The sequence below is a fragment of the Poecilia mexicana genome, unplaced genomic scaffold (assembly GCF_051168715.1).
Source record: "Poecilia mexicana isolate PSO_F unplaced genomic scaffold, ASM5116871v1 scaffold_2, whole genome shotgun sequence".
Classification (NCBI taxonomy): domain Eukaryota; kingdom Metazoa; phylum Chordata; class Actinopteri; order Cyprinodontiformes; family Poeciliidae; genus Poecilia; species Poecilia mexicana.
In genome coordinates, this window is record NW_028263371.1 from 21,782,124 (window position 1) to 21,803,735 (window position 21,612).

Consider the following 21,612-nt stretch of genomic DNA (forward strand, 5'->3'; position numbering starts at 1 on the left):
GCTAAAGCTATGTCATCTAGGGCTTTGCTACCTAGAACTGCCATCAAATGCTATGCTAGCTAATGTTATGCCATAGAAAGCTATGCTAGCTAGTGTTGGGTCTGAGTGTAGTGGATCCAGATGTTCTGACCCCACCCTCAGTCCACTTCTGGTGAATCCTGTCAAGGCTGCAGTTATTTCTGGTGCTGGTTCTCATTTTCACCACCACTGTTCTTCCTTCCACTTAACTTTCCCTCAATATTCTGGGATGCAGCTCTCTGAACAACAGCTTCTTGACCTTTTTAGGCCTCCATCCTTGTTGTCCAAGAATATCTTTTGGACATCTGTCCAGCCAGCAGTCGCCCCCATGATCGGAGATTTCCAGAGGAAATCTGAGTTTGTTCTGACAGTCAGACTCTGTCAGGATGACCACAGTCTTCTGGCTGAGTTCCTGACATGAAGGAGACAGAAATAATATAAAGATCATTAATTAACAGTCCTGCAGTAAATACTGACTTTGTGAAGGTTTTGGTGTTAAAGTCATTTAGTTCAAACATCTTGATTCAGCTCTTATTTTGTAGGACAGGAAGTGAGATCTTACCTTTGTAAAGCTTTGTGTGCAACAAGCTTCATCAGTTCAGTGAAATCATCCTCATGTGGTTCACCTGGAAAATAGATTTAAAAATGACTCGTCTTCACAATCAGGTTGTTCTTCATGATAATGTTCCCATTTCTGCAGCGTCTCTGATGGAGGATTCAGAACTTGAACTAAATGACCCAAATCAATCTGACAGAGAAAAGACTCAATATTTTCTAGTTGATAGTTCAGGAACTGAATCACCACAAAATGAGAAAATGATCAACTTTCAGAATCTGAGCTGTAATGGATGTTGTAAAAACTCTGAATTAGACGGATTGAAATAAAACGTTTACATCTGTCATACTTAGCAATGAGCTGCAGTTAAAATACAACCAGCAAGAAAAACATCATTAATAGATTAATGACCAAAAACTGGAGACATAAAATATCTGATGATAAATGAAGGTACAGATCAGTCAGCTGATACAGAGCCTGGAAGGAAACATGGAGAGAAAAAACATCCGACTGAGTTTAAGATCCTGAGAAACTTTTAGAAAAACTTTGAGTTTCTTTGTTGATCAAATGTTCTGGTTCTGCTGGTTTGGACTCTTTAAACCAGTTTGACTGGATCAGATGTTAGAATCAGTTCATCATGTTTCTTTTACATTCAGGGAAATTAATTTTCTACATTTTATTATTTATTTGTTCATATTTCAGTTTTAACTGCATCCTGTTGGCTTCAGCTCATCTTTTATTCTTTATTCAGATTGTTGAGCTGCAGTTTGTCAGAGACCAGCTGGACGTCTCTGTTCTCAGCTCTGAAGTCCAACCCGACCCATCTGACAGAACTGGACCTGAGCAACACCAACCTGGAAGGTTCTGGACTGAAGGAGCTCTGTGGTTTTCTACAGACTGAAGGCTGCAAACTGAAAGCATTGGGGTTTGTAATTATATAATTATTGATATTTCTGTGAACAATTATATAAATCCATCCATCCATTTTTTTACACCCTTGTCCCTTAGTGGGGTTAGGAGGGTTGCTGGTGCCTCTCCAGCTAACGTTCTGGGCGAGAGGCGGGGTACATCCTGGACAGGTCGCCAGTCCGTCGCAGGACAAACAACCATGCACACACATACTCACACCTAGGGACAACCTGGAGGGGCCAATTAACCTGACAGTCATGTGGACTGTGGGAGGAAACCGAGAAAACCCACGAATGCACAGGGAGAACATGCAAACTCCATGCAGAAAGACCCGGGCGGGAATCGAACCCAGAACCTTCTTGCTGCAAGGCAACAGCTCTACAAACTGTACAGAGTTGGTAGAGCTGTGCAGCCCAATTATATATAATTGATCATAAATCAAAGTTCATATCTTTGGTCAAAGATCATTCAACCCAGTCTAGAAAGGTGAATTCCTGGAATCTAACAGGAACAAATCAATAATCAATGATTGATGCTTCAACACTTTGATCAGAACCTGGAATGATTTTACTGACTAAAATCCTCCAACACAACATGACCCAGTACCAGGTTCTGGTTCTGGTTCTGAAGCCAGCAGGTCTTTATTGAAGCAGCAGCTTATATAAGTTAACTTTAGTAAGTCGGTATTCCACCACAGTTGAATTTCATTTCTCATGGTAAAAGTTATAATAGTCCGACAAAGTCCAGATTCTAATCTAAATGAACCCACTTTATCCTGTAAATAATGACCTCCAAATTTAAAATTAGTTTACTTTAAATTATAGCCACTGTAATGTGAACCAAATAAAGTTAGATCATCTTCCTATGTAGTTGAAACGTGGCACACAATGCAAGTCAGTGAAGTTTAAGGAAACAATTTGTTAACTAGAATTATAATACTTTGTCCCTTTCCCATTCTCGTCATGCTGAAAGGGAAAAACACATTAGCATGATGTGGGACAAACAGAGTGAACCATCTATGAATGCATTTCCAAGAAATGCAAAGAGCTGTACCACAATTCTTGCAATCGTAAAACTTCTGACACCAGGAGATGTTTTTTCTACAATCCTACTGTAAACCAACAAAGGTCAGAATGTCAAGCGAGAAGAATGTGAGACAATCAACCCAGTAAATGTAGTATGTCCTGTGATAAATTAGGTTAGAGAACAAATAAAAAAGCAGGCATCCCACTCAATACGAGAAACATTTGGAAAAAATAGTGAAATATTACCAACTTGAACTGGCAACAAGTGGCTGCAACTCGGAGGCCAAATCACGCCGAAGGAGGGGTCAGAGGACTGAGGTCACATGCTGAGAGGTGGAAAATCCAGGACCACCAGGCAACCAGACAAACAGGACATCTGCTGAGCTGCAGCTGGTCATGCCCAATGGCTATCAGCAGATATCAGTTCTTATCTTGCCCAACGAGAACTGTCCAGAGTAATAGAGTCGTTCCATAGTGTAAAAACACCCGGAACAGGCCAAGCATCCGTAGAGCACAGGGGCTGCAGTGTCCCCTTCTTGAACTGAGCTCAGCTCTAGATGACAGCAGTGTTTGTGGGGGAGAAAACACAGTAAAAGTCACAGAACAAAGGAGGGTTTCCACCCAAACTACTTCATCACCCGTCAGGATGTCTTTGATCCTTGAAGTGCGGCGACCTGCCAAATCCAGCAGTAGCTGCTTCATCAATAACAGTCAGAGAGCACATCCATCCCGGGTCCTGTAAGCATCAGCGTGACCCAAGTAACAGGAAATAGCAGGTAATCTTCACCGACCTCAGTCACAGTGTAGGAGGTGACTTTGCTTCCAATTGACAGTCCGGCATCAGAGGCACAGTGCGTAGTTGCAACACTGTCATCTCACACCTTCCAGCTCAGTTCCCAGCCTCAGAAACCCTCCCTGAGACCAACTTCAACCTCCAAGAGCAGAACTGCCAGAGAAAAATAATACAAGATAAATAAAAAATTCAACAAAAGTCTATTCCAACTTTGCTCACTCCAAAATGTCAAATGAATTTTCACTTCTCTGTGTTCTGTTATTCAAAATAAACTGAGATGTTCTAAGTTTCTAAGTTCTGTTAGTAATATCTTTATAATAACCCCCTGTGTTTTTCTTATTTTCAAAACAAAAACGTAGAGGCGCAAATTTGAAGGACTTCCCCCAATATGCTAAAATTTCAACAGGTCCAAATAGTGTCTATACAGCAAGGAATAGACACTACTTGCTGCGTCTATTCCTTGTGCCATATAAAGCAATAATTAGTTCAGTTAGTAAGTTAGTAAAAAATACAAAAAGAAAATGCCCTCGTTGGATGAGAATCTCAGATCGACATAAATGGAGGTGGAGACTCTGATATGAAGAATCTGCTTGAGATCCTTGAGAGTTCAGTCAGTAAAGTGAAGAAACTGAGGTTTGTTTTTTCCATTTATCCAATAAAATCATTCATTGATACTTTAGTCCTTAGTTTAATTAAGGATTTTATTGTAATACTTTAAAACATCCTTTTTAAATGACAGATTAAAATCTCTAAAACATTTTACCTTATGAGTTATTTTCATATTTCAGATTTTGAGATTATTGAACTTTATTTTTCAGTTTTTAAAATGTTTCTGACTGATGAACAAAATGAGTAAAATAATTCAAATGAAGTTAATTAATGATGGAGATGTTTCAGTTTGGTTGGTAAAGATTCAGATTGTTTTATTTCTGATTCTCATCTTTACATCCAGAATGAAATGTTTTCCTCCAGTCGAGCCACAAACACTGACCAGTTCAAATCATCATTAATGAAACATCTAAGAAGTGACTGATTGTAGAAAAGCAAATCTAGATGAACTGAATGACAGTGAGGTTTGCAGCAGCAGCAGCAGGTTCCTCACTTTGTCCTGAAGCTGTGGTTCTGTTGGGCCGGGTCAGAGAGGAACCGTCCTCTTCAGTCTGACAGCTGTCAGTCGGTTGGAGCCTCGTCTCTGTGATGAAGCTTCATCAGGTCACGTCTCCTTAGGAAATAATGGCCTCCATTGGCTTTCAGCAGCTTTAAGAAGAACCCAAGGCCATTGATGAATAAACTGAGTGGTTCTGATCCGGTTACCAAGTCGGGTCTCCAGCTGATGATCAGAACCAGCAGCCAAACCCTTCAGTCTATGTCTATGTGAAATTGGATTGAGATTGCAGTTTCTGATTCAGGAAATGGCAAAAGGGCGATTCCACCTAATGTTTCACTGTTTTCAGCATCTTATGAAAAAACAAAATAACTAAAACTGGATATTACAGCAAAATAATGGAAATTTCTGACGAGGAGTTCAGTTCTCATGTGGTCCAGATATAAAAACAGAATGAAATCACCCTTTACTGAAGTTCCATAAATCACCTCAAGGTTTCCAATACCACACTTAGTTTTAAATATTCTGCTATTAGTTGATATTAATCTTGTCCAGGTTCAAATATGTGTTGTAAATGAAAGTTGCTGAGGGTGGTGAATAATTAGGTCAAATCGCCCTTTAGCTGTTTAGCCAAGAAGTTGGTTTCTCCCATCAGAAACCAACTTCAGCTTCATCTGAAAAAATCCAGACCACTGAGTTTTTCTGAGCTCAACAGGCTGCAGGTTCTTCAGGACATGAGTATTCAGGTCCAGACATCAGAACCAGCTGAAGCACATGAATCTGGACCAGGTGTGTTAGGAGGTTCTGCACATGCTCAGACTGAAGGTTCAGCGTCTGAGAGAAAGTCAACCAACTCTGGATGAAATGGATCCTAGAAACAGGGAAGCTTTCTGGGGACTCGACTGCCTGGAGCTGCAGCTCATGCAGGAGTTTTATGTTGACAGGAAGCAAAACAACATGGAGGTGTGACCAACAGGTGGAGATCTTTCTAAAAGTAACAAGATGCACCTGAACACAGATTTAACAGTGCACAATATTTTATTTAACATTTCTTTAAAACATTTCTTTTTAAAAACGAGGCTTCAGGCCCACTACTCGGTCCCTGGAACAAAAGGAACCAGGACAGATACGTTCAATTATTCCAAAAGGAATAAAACATGCAATGCAAAAGAAATTAGTAAATCAAACAAAGAAAACCAATTAGTAACTTCAATCACACAAAATAAAAGAAAACAATGGAACAAATTGTTGTCATCCGCTTCCAAATGCCCTTCAACAAGGCCAGAGGAGTAATGCCCCGTGCACACAGCCTGCCCAATCCGCAACAGGTTTAGTTGAGAGCGGCCCAAACAAACAGGAAGACAAGACAAGACAGCAGACCATCCAAAGCGCTGCAGCTCCAAAAACAATCAGGTGCCCAGGGGTGGAAACACAGCCTAACCCGGGAGGAAGCGGGTCAGCAGGTGAGGACCAGATTGAAGCCGCCCGCCACAGCAACCCCCAGCTGCAGCCGGCAACGCCATCAGAGCAACACTGCAGAAACGCACGACAAATGTAGCAGCCAAAAACCAACCATGATCTCAGCCACGGATAGCAAAACTGCCACTTACGATCGCAGACGAGTCGACCAAACCCACAAGCCGACATGTAGCCGCCGACCGTAGCAAGAGTGGGAGAAACAAAGACGCAGCCACCTTCTTCTTCTTCTTCTTCTTCTTGTTGTGTTTATTGGCGGTTGGCAACAAACTTAATAGTAGCATTACCGCCACTTACTGGTATGGAGTGTGGCTCGCGTTGGTCTAACGCTCTCTTTGTATATATATACCTATATATACTCATACATACACCTACCAAAAAAAAAAAAAAAAAAAAAAAAAACCTACACATACATACTTACATCCATATTTATATTCTACTCATCACTATCATCCACACATTAACTCTTATGTCTACTCTATCACATTCTACTGAATATCTTAGTTTTCTTTAAGAATCTAATAACTATTTGTATATGTTTGCTCTCCAAACTCTTCCTCAAAATATCTATTAAAATAAATTTTTCCTTAATACTTTCAAACTCTTTTTTCATACATCTTCTCTCTCTTTCATATTTATCACATTCTAGAATAACATGTTCTACTGTTTCCCATTCTCCACAATACTCACATTTACCAGTTGCATGCTTTTGAATTTTAAAAAGTGAGTAGTTAAGTCCTGTATGCCCAAATCTTATCCTGGTTATCACTCTTTCCTCTTTTCTATTTCTTTTTCCCTTTCTTCTTTCTTCAACCTTCTTCTGAATTTTATAATACCATCTTCCTGTTATTTCTTCATCCCACCTTTTCTGCCACTTTTCCATCAGTTTTTCCTTAACCATACTCTTTCCTTCAGCTTTACTTGTTTTAACTTTAATGCTAATTGGATTTTGAATTGCCCCTTTTGCTATTTCATCTGCCCTCTCATTTCCTTCTATTCCAATATGTGCTGGAACCCATACAAAAGTAACTATCACACCCATATTTTTTATTCTATATAATGTGTAAAATATTTCTAATAAAATATCCATTCTACTATCAGATTGCTTGTTTTTAATACTTAATGCAGATCTTGAATCTGAACAGATTATTGTTTTTAATGGTTTTATCTCTTCTACCCATTGTAAGGACAATAAAATTGCCATCATTTCTCCTGTGTATACTGATAATCCGTCTGTAATTCGTTTTCCTATTCTTATATTGAATTCTGGTACTACAAACGCTATTCCTACTTTTCCAGTTATTTTTGATGCATCTGTATAGATTTGAATATACTGATAGTAATTGTTTAAATGTACCTGTACTGAACTACTATCAATGATGAAAGATTTATCCTGTTTCTTTTCCATGATTGTCATATCTACTGTTGCTTCTGGTAAAATCCATGGTGGTATTACTGATGTTGGTGTTGTATGACTAATTTCCAGACTATTCATGTTAAATTCTTTTATTTTGTTTTCAATTGTCCATCCAAGACTCCCCATTTCTTTTGTTTCTTTTTCCCAACATGGTTTTAAAATTTCCATAGCTGGATGATCTGAATTATTGCTTTGCAAATTTAACCAATAATTTAATTCCAACCTTAATCTTCTTAATTCTAATGGCATCTCTCCCATCTCTACTTCCATTGCTGCTCTTGGTGTGATTTTAAATGCTCCAGAACACAATCTTAATGCTTGATGTTGTATTACATCTAATTTAACCAAATGTACTTTTGCTGCTGAACCGTAAACAATACAACCAAAATCTATGTTAGCTCTTATCATACCTGTATAAACCTGTTTCAAAGATTGCCTATCTGCTCCCCAATCATTGCCAGCCAAGCATCTCAAAATATTTAAGATTTTCTTACTTTTATCAACAACTTTCTGAATATGTACATTCCATTTTAGTTTATCATCAAACCATAATCCTAGAAATTTAATACATTTTACTTGCTCTAACTCTTGACTATATAATTTTAATTTTACTTCCCTGTTTATTTTTTTCCTAGTAAATACCATTACTTTTGTTTTTTCAACTGAAAACTTAAATCCCCTTTGCCATGCCCATCTCTCTAGCTCATTAATAACATCTTGTAATTTTTTAACAATGAAATCTAAATTTTTCCCTCTTTTCCAAACCGCTCCATCATCCGCAAAGAGTGAACATCCCATTTCTTTATCAATACCTTTAAAAATATCATTTATCATAATAGAGAACAATAACGGACTTATTATACTCCCCTGTGGTGTACCATTCTCTACTCTATATACTCCTGATGTTACTTCACCAATTCTAACTTGAATTTTCCTATTTAGTAAAAAGTCTCTAATCCATTGGTATATCTTTCCTTTAATGCCCAACCTATATAATTTAATTAATAATCCCTCTACCCACATCATATCATACGCTTTTTCTATATCAAAAAATATTGCCACCACATTTTCTTTATTTACTTGTGCCTTTCTAATTTCATGCTCTAGACATAATGTTGGATCATTAGTACTCCTCCCTTTTCGAAATCCACTTTGATAATTTACTATATACCCCTTGCTATTTAAATAATATATTAGTCTATTGTTAATCATTTTTCCATTATTTTACACAAATTTGATGTTAAAGCTATTGGTCTATAATTTTCTGGTTTTGATTTATCTTTCCCTGGTTTTGCTATTGGTACTATAATTGATTCTTTCCATTCCATTGGTAATTTCCCCTCCTCCCAAATTTTATTATATAATTTCAATATTATCCCTTTAGATTTTTCACTGAGCTGACTTATCATTCTATACCATATTTTATCTTTACCTGGTGCTGTATTTTTAAGTTTTGTAAATGTAGAGTTCAATTCAGCTTTTGTGAATTCAACATTTAACAAGTTATTTGCTTCTTCTTCATTCTGCAACTCATCTTTATATTTGAGTTTTGTATTTTCTCTTCCTTTTCTACCCTCCTCACTAATATTGTCTGAACTGTGGATTTTACTGAATGTTCTTGCCAATATTTCTACTTTATCATCATCTTTAATTATATTTATATTATCTACTTTTAATATAGGATATTCAAATTCTCTTTTAATGCCATTCATTCTTCTAATCATTCTCCAAATTTTTTCTATTCTTGTTTCCTTCCCTATTGTGCTACAAATATTTCTCCAGTATTCTCTTTTTGCATTCTTAATTATTCTCCTTACCATAGCTTGCTTTCTTTTATAATCAATTAAATTCTCATACTTTGAGTTACCTCTTAATACCTTAAATGCTTTGTTTCTTGCTTTTATTGCTTCTTTACATTCATTTGTCCACCATGGTACTATTTTCTTAGAATTTTTACAGCCTACTTTCTTCATAGATTTATCTGCTGCTTCCAAGATTATCTCACAAATTTTTAAATTTATTTCATCTATATTCATTTCCATATCCACTTTTTCTAATTTTATTTGACTTAAAAATCTAAATTTAATCCAATCTGCTTTATTAAAATCCCATTTTTTACTGACCTTTCTATTTTTATTATTTATATTTAATCCTACTTTTATTGTAATGGGATAATGATCACTACCTATTGTTGTATTTTTATCAATGATCCATTCACAAATACTAGCTAACCCATTTGAGACTATTGTTAAATCAATAGCTGATTCCATCCCTGTTCTTATATTAAGTCTAGTTCCCCTCCCATCATTAATACATACAAGATTTTTACTTTCTATTAATTCTTCTATTATTTTCCCATTTCTATCATTACATTTACCCCATAATGTACTATTAGCATTAAAATCCCCACACCAAATTACATTTCCTTCCAAATATTCAGTTAATTCCTCCATTATTTCAATTGATAATAATTTACATGGATTATAAAAATTTATTATTTTAACTTTACCACCTTGTTCCCAAATTTCAATTATTATATATTCAAGTTCTTTCCCTTTCCCTAAAACCTGATATTGTATCCCTTTTTTTACAAATATACCACATCCACCTCCTCCTCCCTCCTGCCTATCTCATCTTACACTACCATATCCGTTAATCACAAAATCCAACGTTTCTTTTAGCCATGTTTCCTGAATACAAATAATTTCTGGTTTTTCCTCAAGACTATCAATATATCCTTTAAGTTCCTGTCCGTTAGCAATCAAACTTCTTGCATTCCATTGTATTATTAACATGAATTATTTCCACCAGATGTTCCTGGCTTCCTGTCTACCTCCAATTTTTTGTTTATGCTCTCCCATGATCCCTCTTTAAACCCCAAAAACTTTTCCGCTCCCCTCACTATAATTTTAATCTTCTCCGTTTTATTCTTGGCTTGGTCAGTACAGTTGATGACATATGCCATGAATAATATTAGTTTTTCTACTGGTATCACGACCTTTTCCTCTGTCTGTATCTCACTTTGCAGTGGAATTTGCCTCGTTTTTTCAACCTCTCTTATTTTCTGTTCTTTCACATTTTTAACTGCCTCTGCATAGCTTATATTTTTGGTCATTTTAATCTGTGTGACTTCTTTTGCTTTCTTCCTGACTTCACATCCTCCATATGTAACTCTATGATTCCCTCCACAGTTACAACATTTCTCTTGTACTTCTTCTTTACATTCTTCTAATTTGTGATCTTCTCCACATTTTGGACATCTCTGCTTTCCTTTGCAAACTGCTGCTATGTGTCCATATCTTTGACATTTAAAGCAACGAAGTGGTGGAGGGATATAAGGCCTGACCTGAAAACTGAGATAACCTATTTTGATGTTTAGTGGTAATTCTTTCTCTTCGAATTCCATGAGTATTGACAGACTCCCCACTCTTTCCCCGTTTATTGTTTTGGACAGTCTCTTTAAGTTACTCACTTTGGCACAAACTACACTTTTCTTGATTTTATCAAGATCTTCATCTAGAGGGATCCCATAAATCACTCCTCTAGTTTTTTTATTTTCTCCAATGATTCTTTTCTCCAACACATTCTTTTTACAAATATTCTCCACGTTTAGAGCCTTGTTCTTTTGTTCTTCGTTTTTACAAACCACCAACAGATTCCCATCTCTCAACATCTTTACCATTTCAACATCTCCAATTTTCTTTTTTATTTCTCTTGACACCACAATGGGGCTAATGTTATCTTGTCCTTCCTCATTTTTCAGTTTTAATATTATTTTAAATTCCTCTCGCACAACTTTTCTCCTAACTATCCTTTCTTCCTCTGAGCTACTTTCTTCCAGTTCTCGTTTACTTCCTTGACTTTCACCCATTCCCTTTCCTTCGTCTTTTTTGTTTCTTTCACGTCCTCTCCCTCTGCCTCTCCCCACTGGCGTCCACCCATCAAAATCCATATCTTCCTCATCTCCTATCTCCATTACCAACCGAACCATTCACATACCAGTTTATGCTCAATCCGCCTTTTACAATTTCAATTTGTAATTTGTTGTTCCGCCTTCTTCCTCCAACCGTCTCCTCCGACGCCAAAACTCCAATCGCCGCTGCTCCTCGGTACTACTGGAGGAATCCGAGCGTGGCTAATCTTCCTCCTCCCCGACATGTTCCGCAGCCACCTTCTTCTTCTTCTTCTGATTTTATTGGCGGGTGACATCTAACGTTAAGATGTATTATCGCCATCTACTATGCTGGAGTGTGGACCAGAGTATCTCCCTTTAATCTAAATTCTCATAAATAATCCTGTTTCCTTCAAAAAATTTATAACTGCTTTATTTATTTTATGTTTAATTAATATCTTGTTTAATTTTAATGTCTTTATATCATATTTCATAATTTCTCGCCTTAGCTTCTCTCTACTTGCTGCGTACTTTTCACAATGAATTATTACATGTTCTACTGTTTCCATATCCCTACCGCACTCACAACTACCTGTTGGATGTTTCCCTATCAGATGTAATGTTTTATTTAATCCGGTATGTCCAATCCTCAATCTTATCATTATCACTTGTTCTTTTCGGTTTTCTCCAATTATTTCCATATTTCCTACTTTCTTTTGTATATTAAATAAATGACGACCTTTATTTCCTTCCTCCCATAATTGTTGCCATTCAGACTTAATTTTTCTCTTAATAACTGATTTTATTTCAGATTTAGAATACGCTATTTCCATAATTTCCTTTTGTTTTAAAGACTCTTTAGCTAAATGGTCTGCTATGTCATTTCCTTCTATGTCTTTATGAGCAGGTACCCACATAAACCTAATCTTTATTCGAATTTGTGTTATTCTAAGTATTACTTCAAAAATTTCATATACTAAATCCATACGAGTTTCAGATGAACTATTTAAAATAGACATTAATGATGATAATGAATCTGAACATATAAGAACATTTTCAATTCTATTTTGTTCTATCCACTGTAAGGCCATCAGGATTGCTAACATTTCCACTGTATAAACAGATAAATAATCAAATGTTCTTTGCTTCTTAACTATACCTAGTTCAGGAATAACATAAGCAAATCCTGTTGTATTTGAACCTAAATCTTTTGATCCATCTGTATATATAACTGTAAAGGATTTATACATATTCCTAATTCTGTTATTCACAAAATTTTCCCAATTATTATTTTTATTTATCTGCATTTCTTTATAGACTTCTAAATCTACATTCACACATGGAAATAGCCAATAAGGTGTATTTGAATATGGCACCGCAGCAGAGTTCGTCTTTCCCTGTATACCTATTTCCTTAATGCATTTATCTGCTGCCCAGGCAAAACGGTCTATTTTAGCTTTTTCACTCTCCCAGCAAGGTCTCAGCGTTCTTACTGCTGTATTGTTTTCCTCCTTATGTCCCTGCAAACTTACCCAATAATTCAGCATAATTTGCTTTTGCCTCAAATATAAAGGAATCTCCCCCATTTCCACCTGTACTGCTAAAGATGGAGATGTCTTTGAAGCTCCACAACATAATCTCAAAGCTTGATTCTGAATAACTTCTAATTTATTAATCATTGTTTTTGCGGCTTGCCTGTAAACTACACATCCATAGTCCAAAACTGATCTGATCAGAGCCATATAGATCTTTTTTAAATTAATTTTATTTGCACCCCAATCTACTCCTGTTAAACATCTCATTATATTTATAACTTTTTTACATTTCCCTTCAATATACTTAATGTGATCATTCCATAAAAGCTTGGAATCAAATATGATTCCTAAAAAACAAAATTTACTCACTTTTTCTATTTTTTCCCCATACATTTTTAAATCTATTTCCTCAATCTTCTTTCTACCAAACACGACAGTCTTTGTTTTATCTACTGAGAATTTAACTCCCCATTTATAAGCCCAATTCTCAACAGATTTAATAGCTTTTTGCATTTTCTCATACACTAATCTTACATTTCTCCCTTTCCTCCACAAGGCTCCATCATCAGCAAATAATGACTGCTTAACATCCTGACCTACTTCTTCGAAAACATCATTAATCATAATTGAAAACAATAAAGGACTGATAATGCTTCCCTGTGGAGTACCATTATCAATTTTATATTTATTGGACCTTTTTACTCCTAACTGTACCTGTATAACTCTGTTCAACAAAAAATTTCTAATCCAATTATAAGCCCTTCCTGTAATCCCCATTCTATATAATTTTATAAGCAACCCATCCTTCCATACCATGTCATATGCTTTCTCAATGTCAAAGAATATTGCTACCACTATTTCCCTATTAATTTGGGCTTTTCTAATATCTGATTCTAAGCAGATAACTGGATCCATTGTACTCCTTCCTTTTCTGAACCCACTTTGACATGAAGACAGAGGTCCTTTACTTTCTACGTAGTATGTAATCCTTTCTGTTATCATTCTCTCCATAATCTTTCCTAAACATGAAGTAAGTGCAATTGGTCTATAACTTAAAGGGTTTGTTGGATCTTTCCCCGGTTTAATAATTGGGACAATAATTGCTTCTTTCCAATTAGATGGTAATCTTCCTTCTTCCCAGATCTTATTATATAAACCTAGAAGCTTTCCTTCAGCCTGATTCCCTAAATGTTTTAGCATAATATAGCATATCTGATCTTTCCCTGGTGCTGTTAGTCCTGATCTCAGTATTGCTTTCTTCATTTCCTGCATAGAAAAATAAACATCCATTACATTACCTGGGTTTGTTCTGTCTTCTAAAATAACATTATTTGCTCTTCTTGTCTGCTCCCTCCTAAATTTCCCGTGTTCTGTCAAATTATCTGAACTATGAATTTTCGCAAATGTTCTTGCCATTACTTCTACTTTCTCTTCATTTATTACTGCTATTCCTTCTTCATGTTTTAGAATTGGGTATGTCCTGTCCTGTCTATTTCCCTTCATTTTCTTAATCACTCCCCAAACATTAGCTATAGGAGTTGTTCTGCCAATTGAATCACAAAAACTCTCCATTTTGTCCTCTTTGCCTTCTTAATAATTTTCTTTGCTTCCGCTTGACATTTTTTAAATTCAATTAAGTTTTTAAAATTGTGTGTTTTCTTCAATATTCTAAAAGCTCTATTTCTTCTCCTTATTGCTGCACTGCACTCTTTTGTCCACCAAGGCACCTCTTTCTTTTTGCTCTTACCTTCACTTACAGGAATTGTTATTTTTGCTGCTTTCAATATAACTTCCCTAATCTTTTCCTCTATACTTTCTATATCTAGATTTAAATTAACGTCCTCCATATTTTTCTCACATATATATTTAAATATATTCCATTTTGCCTTACTAAATATCCACCTTTCCTGCCTTTCTACTATCCCTTTCTCTTTAGATATGAGGATTTTACAAAAAATTGGAAAATGATCACTACCTATTGTTGTTTCTTGTTCTATTTTCCACTCACATAATCCCGCTAAATCTCTGGACACCAAAGTTAAATCTATATCTGAGTAATTTCCTGTATGCACATCTATTCTTGTTCCCCTCCCATCATTCATACATACTAATTGATTATCTTCCAACAGCTGTTCTATTATCTCTCCATTCGTATCTGTTCTCTGCCCTCCCCATAAATTACTATGAGCATTAAAATCTGCACACCAAATAACTTTATTTTTATTTTGTCCCTGAATTTCTTTTAATTTATCCAAGTCCAATCTTCTACATGGATTGTAATAATTTATTATAATATATGGCTCTGCCTTTATCCAAATTTCCACAATTACAAACTCATCTTCTCTTCCTCTTTTAATCACTCTAAACGGCAACCCTTCCCTAATAAATATGGCACATCCCCCACCATTACCTTCAACCCTATCAAATCTGACAGCAGAATATTTTAGTATTTTAAATTCTAATTGGGATTTTAGCCAAGTTTCTTGTATACAGATAATCTCTGGAGCTTCTTCTAATTTATCAATAAATTGCTTCAATTCTTGTCCATTTGATATTAAACTTCTTGCATTCCATTGAAGAAGCAAGACCATATTGTTGTTATCCTATCCAAGCTGTCTCCTGACTGGCCTGAGCGCTGAGGTCATCCCTCACTTCCTCCCATGTCATTTCATTGATGTTAAGATGATTTGCTGCTGCTTTCACAATCACTTGAATTCTCTCTGTTTTTGACTTAATTTCCATTGTTGCATTTATAACTCCTGCAATAAATGTCACTAATTTTCTTAGATCCACATACACTTTATTTTCCTTTGTTTGGTTTACTCCTGTATTCATCCTGTTTTCCACCCCAACCTCAGTTCTTTGCTTTACCACTTTAACAGCCTCTGCATAAGATATTTTGTTTCTTACTCTAACTTGCTGGACCTGCACTTCCCTCTTCATTATTTCACAGCCCCCATATGCCACACTATGGTTGCCACCACAATTACAGCATTTTGGCTGCCTGCTCTTATTGCATTCTTCATATTCATGGTCTTCCCCACATCGTGCACATCTTTTCTTTCCTTTACATGTCTGAGCTGTGTGGCCAAATCTTTGACATTTAAAACATCTAATTGGTTTTGGGACATACTCTCTTACATTATAGGATACATATCCTAAATAAACTCTTTCTGGGAGTTTTTCTTCATCAAACTCTATCAGGATACTTTCACTGTTGGTTTTTTCTCCATTTTTAAGGGTCTGAAGCCTTCTTACATTTTTAATTTTTCCTCCTCTGAGATTTTATTTTATTTCCTCATCTGAAACCTCAATTGGAATCCCCCAAATCACTCCCTTCTTCCATTTACCTCCATCTTGTACCAGACTCACACTTGTCACTTTATATTTTCCTATTTCTTTCATCCTACATGCTCTGTCTTTTTGTTCATCTGTATTACAACTTATCATCAAGTTTCCATCTCTTAGTATTTTTGCATTAGTGATGACTCCCACTTGGTTCTTCAGAATCATCGATAATTTAACTGGACTGATAGTTTGCAACGCCTTCTCCTCGTTAACTCTAACAATCACTTTGAACTCTCTTACTTCCCTCTCCATTTCTTCTTCAGATTCATCCCAGCTTTTCACTACTCTTCCCTTCTTTTCTACACCTGCCATTGCTGAAGAATGTCCTCTTTTTGGACTCATCCTTTCACTACTCAATGCCTCGGGACTCCCGTCACTTTCACTATCTATACTATTACCCCACTCTGATCCATTCACAGCACAGCTGAGTCTACCCGCCGTAGTCTTCGTCCAAAGTTCTTTCACTAGTCCTCGGGATTTCCCAATAGAGTCTTGAGCATTTCCCCGACGCCGACTTCCAGAAGTCCGAGGTGTTCTTAACTCTTCATCTTCTCCTTTTTTAGTTCTTGATTTCAACTTTTTAACCATCAATCGCTCAGCGTTCCGACGCCTATCCCACAACTTCCTCCTCGGGTTTCATACCCATCATCCGCACGCACCTTGCAGCAGCCCGCCCAAATAGGCATCTGCCCCGCCCACCAATCAACGGTGCGCTTTTAGTTGCACCTGACGGACAGAGCGGGGGAAGGTGGAACACCATCCCACCACAGAAGCAGGTGATGAGTTTCCATTTTAGTGTCAATTCCACTGATGGAGCAAATTACAAGTCAGTCGTCCTCCAAACCACTGAGAGCAGCTTCCAGAGGAAATCTGAGTTTGTTCTGACAGTCAGACTCTGTCAGGATGACCACAGTCTTCTGGCTGAGTTCCTGACAATTCAGACAATTAAATGCATAGAAAAACAGATCAGCATCACACCCAAACCATCAAGAAGTCCAAACCATAAAACAGACATTAATTACCTGAGAAAAGTAGAAAAATGAACAAAATACAAAAATAAGAGACAAAGCAAAGGCGCCTTTGGGAACTGCTCGTGCGGCTGCAGACAAAGCAATTCGATTTGCTTCTGTGAAGTGGAGACTTTTATTAAGAGGTGTATTCCTAATTTTAATATATGCATTGAAGGTGTGTCCTCTTTCTAAACCTCTAAGCAGTTTCAAATTACCTAGATAGGATGGTGTAAATGCTTTTGTCACCTTCTTTGAGACCCATTCAAGAAACAAAGATGAACAGAGAGAAACAGCAAAGAACTGAATTTATTTCTTCTCTCATCACAGATTTGGTGCCTGTAAGATCCAAATGGCTGAATGTGAAGTTTCGGCCTCAGCTCTGAAGTCCAACCCAGATCTGAATGAACTGGAAATAAGAGAGATCCAACTGGGAACAATATATGGTGAAACCATTGGAGACTCTGATATGAAGAACCTGGTTGAGCTCCTGGAGACTTCAGTCAGTAAAGTGGAGAAACTGAGGTTTGTTTTCTCTATTTATACAATAAAACCATTTATTGATACTTTAATCCTTAGATTAATTAATGTTAATATTTTTCTTTTAAAACAACCTGTCTAAATGTCAGAATAAAATCTCAAACCTTTTACTTTACAAATTAATTATATTCTTATTTATAGCTTTGACATTATTGAACTTTGTTTTTCAGTTTTTAAAATGTTTCTGACTGATGAACAAAATGAGTAAAATAATTCAAATGAAGTTAATTAACGATGGAGATGTTTCAGTTTGGTTGGTAAAGATTCAGATTGTTTTATTTCTGATTCTCATCTTTACATCCAGAATGAAATGTTTTCCTCCAGTCGAGCCACAAACACTGACCAGTTCAAATCATCATTAATGAAACATCTAAGAAGTGACTGATTGTAGAAAAGCAAATCTAGATGAACTGAATGACAGTGAGGTTTGCAGCAGCAGCAGGTTCCTCACTTTGTCCTGAAGCTGTGGTTCTGTTGGGCCGGGTCAGAGAGGAACCGTCCTCTTCAGTCTGACAGCTGTCAGTCGGTTGGAGCCTCGTCTCTGTGATGAAGCTTCATCAGGTCACGTCTCCTTAGGAAATAATGGCCTCCATTGGCTTTCAGCAGCTTTAAGAAGAACCCAAGGCCATTCATGAATAAACTGAGTGGTTCTGATCCGGTTACCAAGTCGGGTCTCCAGCTGATGATCAGGAACCAGCAGCCAAACCCTTCAGTCTATGTAGGTTATGGTTCTATGAGCAGCAGCCTGATGAGCTGAGCTGTTATAGAGCAACGAATGAAGGAGAGAATCTGAGCGTTTCAACCAGCAAACACTGAACACATGAAGAAGAAACACACAGCTTCTCTTTAATCACAATTTATTAACACAACAGCCCAACTTTACAGTTAAATTACTGGATCAATAAAGTCTGATGGTCACTAAACTGAGAACTTTAAAACCACAAACTATCAGCAAAAACAGAATAAATCTCAATCAGGATGCTGTGTGTGAGAGGCTATGCTAGCTAAAGCTATGTCATCTAGGGCTTTGCTACCTAGAACTGCCATCAAATGCTATGCTAGCTAATGTTATGCCATAGAAAGCTATGCTAGCTAGTGTTGGGTCTGAGTGTAGTGGATCCAGATGTTCTGACCCCAGCCTCAGTCCACTTCTGGTGAATCCTGTCAAGGCTGCAGTTATTTCTGGTGCTGGTTCTCATTTTCACCACCACTGTTCTTCCTTCCACTTAACTTTCCCTCAATATTCTTGGATGCAGCTCTCTGAACAACAGCTTCTTGACCTTTTTAGGCCTCCATCCTTGTTGTCCAAGAATATCTTTTGGACATCTGTCCAGCCAGCAGTCGCCCCCATGATCGGAGATTTCCAGAGGAAATCTGAGTTTGTTCTGACAGTCAGACTCTGTCAGGATGACCACAGTCTTCTGGCTGAGTTCCTGACATGAAGGAGACAGAAATAATATAAAGATCATTAATTAACAGTCCTGCAGTAAATACTGACTTTGTGAAGGTTTTGGTGTTAAAGTCATTTAGTTCAAACATCTTGATTCAGCTCTTATTTTGTAGGACAGGAAGTGAGATCTTACCTTTGTAAAGCTTTGTGTGCAACAAGCTTCATCAGTTCAGTGAAATCATCCTCATGTGGTTCACCTGGAAAATAGATTTAAAAATGACTCGTCTTCACAATCAGGTTGTTCTTCATGATAATGTTCCCATTTCTGCAGCGTCTCTGATGGAGGATTCAGAACTTGAACTAAATGACCCAAATCAATCTGACAGAGAAAAGACTCAATATTTTCTAGTTGATGGTTCAGGAACTGAATCACCACAAAATGAGAAAATGATCAACTTTCAGAATCTGAGCTGTAATGGATGTTGTAAAACTCTGAATTAGACGGATTGAAATAAAACGTTTACATCTGTCATACTTAGCAATGAGCTGCAGTTAAAATACAACCAGCAAGAAAAACATCATTAATAGATTAATGACCAAAAACTGGAGACATAAAATCTCTGATGATAAATGAAGGTACAGAGCAGTCAGCTGATACAGAGCCTGGAAGGAAACATGGAGAGAAAAACATCCGACTGAGTTTAAGATCCTGAGAAACTTTTAGAAAAACTTTGAGTTTCTTTGTTGATCAAATGTTCTGGTTCTGCTGGTTTGGACTCTTTAAACCAGTTTGACTGGATCAGATGTTAGAATCAGTTCATCATGTTTCTTTTACATTCAGGAAATTAATTTTCTACATTTTATTATTTATTTGTTCATATTTCAGTTTTAACTGCATCCTGTTGGCTTCAGCTCATCTTTTATTCTTCATTCAGATTGTGGAGATGCAGTTTGTCAGAGACCAGCTGGACGTCTCTGTTCTCAGCTCTGAAGTCCAAACCGACCCATCTGACAGAACTGGACCTGAGCAGCACCAACCTGGAAGGTTCTGGACTGAAGGAGCTCTGTGGTTTTCTACAGACTGAAGGCTGCAAACCGAAAACATTGAGGTTTATAATTATATAATTATTGATATTTCTGTGAACAATTATATAAATCCATCCATCCATTTTTTACACCCTTGTCTCTTAGTGGGGTTGGGAGGGTTGCTGGTGCCTCTCCAGCTAACGTTCTGGGCGAGAGGCGGGGTACACTGAAAAAAATAACTCTTTGGATTAACATAAAAAAATCATGGAAAGATTTTCCACCTGATTACTTTGCTTTATTTCAGCACTATGTAATTTTGTTACTCCAATTTAAAGCAAATATGTTGACTCAACTTAATTTATTAAGGTTATTCCAATTTTAAGCAAATGTGTTGGTTCAACTTAATTTTTGTGGTTGATTCAACTTATTTACTTTAGTTAGACCCAATGTAATTTAATAGAACCAGACCAACTAATTTTACACTGATAACTTCACACTACTTAATTAAGTTGATCCAACTCATGAAAATTAAGTTAGCTGAACAAACATGCTTCATGCTGAAAGAAAGCTATTTAATCGTGTGGAAAATCTTTCCATGATTGAATTATGTTAATTCAAAGACATTTTCTTAAGTGCTATTAAATGAAGTGTTTTAAGACCACACTGAAAGAAGAAAGAACACTCAACAATTAGAAAAAGTACAACATGAACTGTATTTTCAAAATTATCCATTTTCTTTTTACACAGCACCAAAAACAGCTGAGTTGAAAGTTGAAATAAACAACAAAAGGTCAGTTTTGTTATTCCAGAAAAAAACTGGGCTGTGTTTAGCATAGATCAAATTCTTAACAACATAAAAAGTGTCAGTAAATTCGCTCAACTTTGCGAACTGTAACAGTTAAAATTTAGTTTTCCATTGCGGTCTTTAGAAAAACATGTAAAGATGCATTGCTCAAGTTGTTCATCACTTCCACCCCGTCCAGGAGAATCCCAACATCCTCAATGGCATCGCCAGGCTCTGCACTCTCCGGTCGGATAACAGATTCCACAGACGGTCTCGGCCATTTGTGCACCTTGATGATGGGAACAAGGGTGGGGATTTGGGGAGGAGAGATTTCACATCTCATTAAATAAAAAAATAACTTTACACTTGTTTGGCTGACTCAACAACAGCTAAGGTCCATCACAGACCTGTCTGTGTTAATTGTGAGTCCAGTGATAAGATTTTCCATTTAGAAAAGGTACCATATTTTCTACATTTTCACAAAAATCGTCTTATAATGCGGTGCACCTTGTGGTGCGGAAAATACGGTATATTGTCTCATATGGAAAAACATGAAGAGAAGGGATGAATCCCAAACAGGCCCCATATTCCATGGCCTGTTCTCCTCAATTGAAATGACAGTCTGAGGATCCACCACACAGACTGTCATTCCAAACCAGTCCTACTTATGTGCAAGTACAAAGCCCTGACTCTGTACACAAACCAAACATCTTATACATGAACAACCTGTCTTATTTCCTGGATGGAGGAAATGTCATGACTATGTGTGGTAGTTATTTCCAAATAGATCA

At 36.8% G+C, this 21,612-nt stretch overlaps 1 protein-coding gene across 1 annotated transcript in view; it reads left to right on the forward strand.

The window, feature by feature from the left end:
- LOC148160600 (ribonuclease inhibitor-like) overlaps positions 1-21,612 on the forward strand; it is an 89,211-nt gene that overhangs the window by 46,758 nt on the left and 20,841 nt on the right. Inside the window, exons 7-9 of the mRNA XM_088003995.1 lie at positions 1,326-1,499; positions 17,412-17,606; positions 19,947-20,120. Of these exons, the coding sequence (XP_087860121.1) occupies positions 1,326-1,499; positions 17,412-17,606; positions 19,947-20,120 (543 nt within the window). The remainder of the gene's footprint in view (positions 1-1,325; positions 1,500-17,411; positions 17,607-19,946; positions 20,121-21,612) is intronic.